The sequence below is a fragment of the Sinocyclocheilus rhinocerous genome, unplaced genomic scaffold, assembly GCF_001515625.1.
Source record: "Sinocyclocheilus rhinocerous isolate Xijiao unplaced genomic scaffold, SAMN03320098_v1.1 scaffold350, whole genome shotgun sequence".
Lineage (NCBI taxonomy): Eukaryota > Metazoa > Chordata > Actinopteri > Cypriniformes > Cyprinidae > Sinocyclocheilus > Sinocyclocheilus rhinocerous.
In genome coordinates, this window is record NW_015637528.1 from 568,324 (window position 1) to 572,162 (window position 3,839).

Sequence of the window (3,839 nt, forward strand, 5' to 3'; positions counted from 1 at the left end):
TTGTGTTGTATTATTCCTGGTAAGTTGTTTTGCATAAAATCATCTGGCAAATTAATAAATGTAAATGTTATTTGATCTTGTTCTGAAGGCTGCTATTGGTCATGTGTTTGCTTCATGCTGCACCTGTTTGTTAAATATTTGGCTCATGGCAAAGAGTAATGAGCTAGAAAGAGCATTAAATATGTCGAGTTCCTCTGTGACTGTTTTCTTCTCGACTTGATGAGCCAGAAAGGGATCTCAGTCTCAGCAGTAAAAAAGGCTGCTTTTGCAGGCACTGCACATCTGACATGTAACTGAAGATCGTTTGGAAGATCATGGAACCTGAAGCATTGACGGGTTAACATTGTGTTAATATGCATTTTGATGCAACATGCAGTGCGGTGTTAAGATTATTCTGGTTAAGATGAAATGAAACCAGCCTTTAACAAACAAAACGCTTTAACAAACAAAACCCTAACAAGTGAATCTCATAATGTTCAGGTCACATTTCATTCCAAAATAAAACGAAAAGCGAAGTATGCAAATTCTCATTCTGATATTTAAGTAATATAGTAATTATAATAAAACACTCTTGATTTTTAATGCAAGTCAGCATAAATTTAAGGCTGCTGCGGCAGAGCAAGTACTGAGATTTGCTACTGCCAATACATCCACAACATGCTGCTGTAAGCATGTAAGAAATGCTGCTGCTGCACATATAACACATATGAATAATATTAGCATATAGCATACATAAATCACCCCGTGATATATAATCTATTAATCATTTGTTCATATTTTTGCAGTACTACTCAATCTAAAGTGGAAACTATTCATCATATGCAAATGTTTGTAAATGTTGGCTAATCATTAATACCTTTATGAGCAGTCATCTCAATGGCAAAAAGTGTCCCGAAAGTCCTGAATTTACCCTATCCACACATCTTTACTCATCATTTATTAATCATTTGTTCATGTTTTTGCAGTAACCAATCTAAAGTTTAAACTATTCATCATTTATAAATGTTTATAAACGATTACTAATCATTTAGTATATTTATGGGCATTGGACGTTTAGCTAATGTAACAAGGTTTGTGTAAAGGGTGGCTGGTTGAGTTTAGCTAAATGCTTGCTAAAGACAAAACAGATTGTAATATTTAATATTTATTTGTCTCAACACTAGTATACTACTCTTCAGTATATCATTAAACAGGATATTCCTTGAATCATAAATAAACAGGAGAAAACATTATTTTTTTTTAAAGAAAATACTTGTTCATTTATCAAAACAATATAATATAAACAGATTGAACCGTAATGATTTGTTAAACATTATCTATGCTTAATAAGTTTATTAGAAAACATTAACAAGCACATTATCTCACGTTTCTAACTCTTTGAATATATATTAACTAATGATGCATTAAGCATTATATAATGTTTGTGAATGATTTATCAATGAAAGTTATTATAAAGTGTTACCTTTCGTGCGCACCATTTACTTAAAACGAGGAGTTGCAGTGTGTGTCCAGCAGCTGCTTTAAGTACTGCAGTGCATCTCATCCTCATGAGCTGAGCCATATTCACCAGTTCTTGCTGTGAGATGTTACGCCACTCTTCCACCAGGGCACTTTCAAGATCTCACTTGCAACACATCTGGGAGTACATATGGTCACTTGTGGTTTGCCACTGCAATGACTATAAGCTGTATCTCCAGTCTCCAAATAGTCTTAAAGGGTTAGTTCACCCAAAAATGAAAATTAGGTTGTGTTTTACTCACCCCAGAGCCATCCTAGGTGTACATGACTTGCTTCTTTAAGACGAATCCAGTCTGAGTTATATTAAAAATTGTCTTTGATCTGTCTTGAGCTGTTTAATGCCACTCAGCGGGTGTTGCATGCATCAGTCCAAAAGAAGTTAAATAAAAAGCGCCCATCCATAAAAAAAAAGTGTCTCACACGGCTCCGGGGGGTGAACAAAGGCCTCCTGTAGCGAATCGATGCGTTTTTGTAAGAAAAATATCCATATTCATAGATCAGGATATATGTATGAATAATATAATTTGGTAATGTGTAATACTACATTTTCTGATGTGTAGCCTACATTTGCTCCTTCAAAGGGAGAGAAACCCAAAAATCTGGCACAAGTACTACTCACAAGAACGAACGGATACGGCTTCCATCTGCACGGAGAGAAGGGCAAAAGCGGCCAGTTCATCCGCCTGGTGGAGCCCGACTCCCCCGCCGAGGTGTCCGGTCTGCGCGCCGGCGACAGGTTGGCGTTCGTGAACGGAGAGCGCGTGGAGAGCGACAGCCATCAGCAGGTCGTGGAGAGGATACGCGCGAGCGCCGGGAACCTGGAGCTTATAGTGGTGGACGTGGACACCGACCAGCTGCTGAAGAAACACGAGCTGAAGTGTTTGAAGGAGTTTGTCACGGAGGGCGTTCCGGTGCCCGAGTGTGAAGATGAGGCCGAGGTCAGCGACGAGATGATGCGGGAAGACACGCCGCCGCCGGTGCCGGAGAGGAACGGAGAAATCATTCCCGTTCACCTTCCCGCGGTGGAGAAACTCCGAACATCCGTGAGCTCAGAAACGGTGAGAGACCAGCAGAGCGTTGATTCACGCGCTCTGATTCAAAAGTATCGTGCTAGTTTTAGAAGTCAAATACAGTAATAAGTAGGTTGCTGTGTTTTATACACTCCTATTGTAAGTTTATCTGACAGAAAAGTACACGAAAGTACTATGGTACTTATGAAGTTTTTAGTTCCTCGGTATTCTTCTGTATACTTTAATGCATCATGCTAACACGATTATGAGAATCATTTACCATGATAATGGACATAAAGGATGTAAAGAAGTATGCTTAATTGTATACTTTTAACACTTGTAGCGTACTTCAAATCTTAAAAGTATATTTAAAAAAAAAAACTATAGCAGAGACACTTTCATGACTGTTTCATAATTCAAGTAAGTACACTTTTTAAAAGTGTACTTTTGTAATATTGTCAAATCAAAAGATTTACTAAGTTTGTTGTGCTTTAAAGAAGAGCACTTATTTTGATGTGTTGACTTACATACTAAAGCAAGTTACTTTAAAAGTAAATAATTGCAACTTTATGCAACATATAAATGGGTAATCACAAATATATTTAAATATATGACATACAAGTTTCAATTGAAATGACATTAAAGTTTATTTTACCATATTGAAAATACATATAAAGATGTACTTAAGTCCTACTTACAGTAAGTGGGTCAAAAAGCACTCTAAAGTTCTAAAGTTTAGCTAATTGTGTTTAATATAAATTGAAACTATACATTTTCACTTACATTACATTCAGTTCACGCTTATGTATATTCTTTTTAAAAGTATATTCTCTCTTTGAAACTATGCTAAAAGTGTACTTCTTTTTTCACAAGGGAAGTTATGTAATAAGAATCAACCACTGAGAAAAAAAAAGCACCGGTTGAGCACTAATCTGAACATCTGGGCACATCTGTGGCATTTTAACACCCCTGTATATATCAAAGTACAGTGATATTACCACAAAATGTTTGTAAATATACTAGCACATTCATGCAAGTTTATACTAAAATAACTAGTTGTCTCGTATAACCCACCAAGAAAGTACTATAGTACCATGCAAATACAGTACATTGTGAATGAATATGGTACTTGTTTATCAAAGTAATCACCTTAACATGGTACTGCCACTGTACTTTTTGTAAGGTTAAACTTAAAGGGTTACTCCACCCCAAAATGAAAATTTTGTCATTAATCACTTACCCCCATGTCGTTCCAAAGCCGTAAAAGCTTCGTTCGTCTTCGGAACACAATTTAAGATATTTTGGATGAAA

The 3,839-nt window shown here is 36.4% G+C and overlaps 1 protein-coding gene across 1 annotated transcript in view; it reads left to right on the forward strand.

The window, feature by feature from the left end:
• The first annotated feature begins 219 nt into the window (after positions 1 to 219).
• LOC107748877 (Na(+)/H(+) exchange regulatory cofactor NHE-RF1-like) overlaps positions 220 to 3,839 on the forward strand; it is a 43,699-nt gene continuing 40,079 nt past the window's right edge. The window contains exons 1-2 of the mRNA XM_016563866.1: positions 220 to 249; positions 2,079 to 2,576. Of these exons, the coding sequence (XP_016419352.1) occupies positions 220 to 249; positions 2,079 to 2,576 (528 nt within the window). The remainder of the gene's footprint in view (positions 250 to 2,078; positions 2,577 to 3,839) is intronic.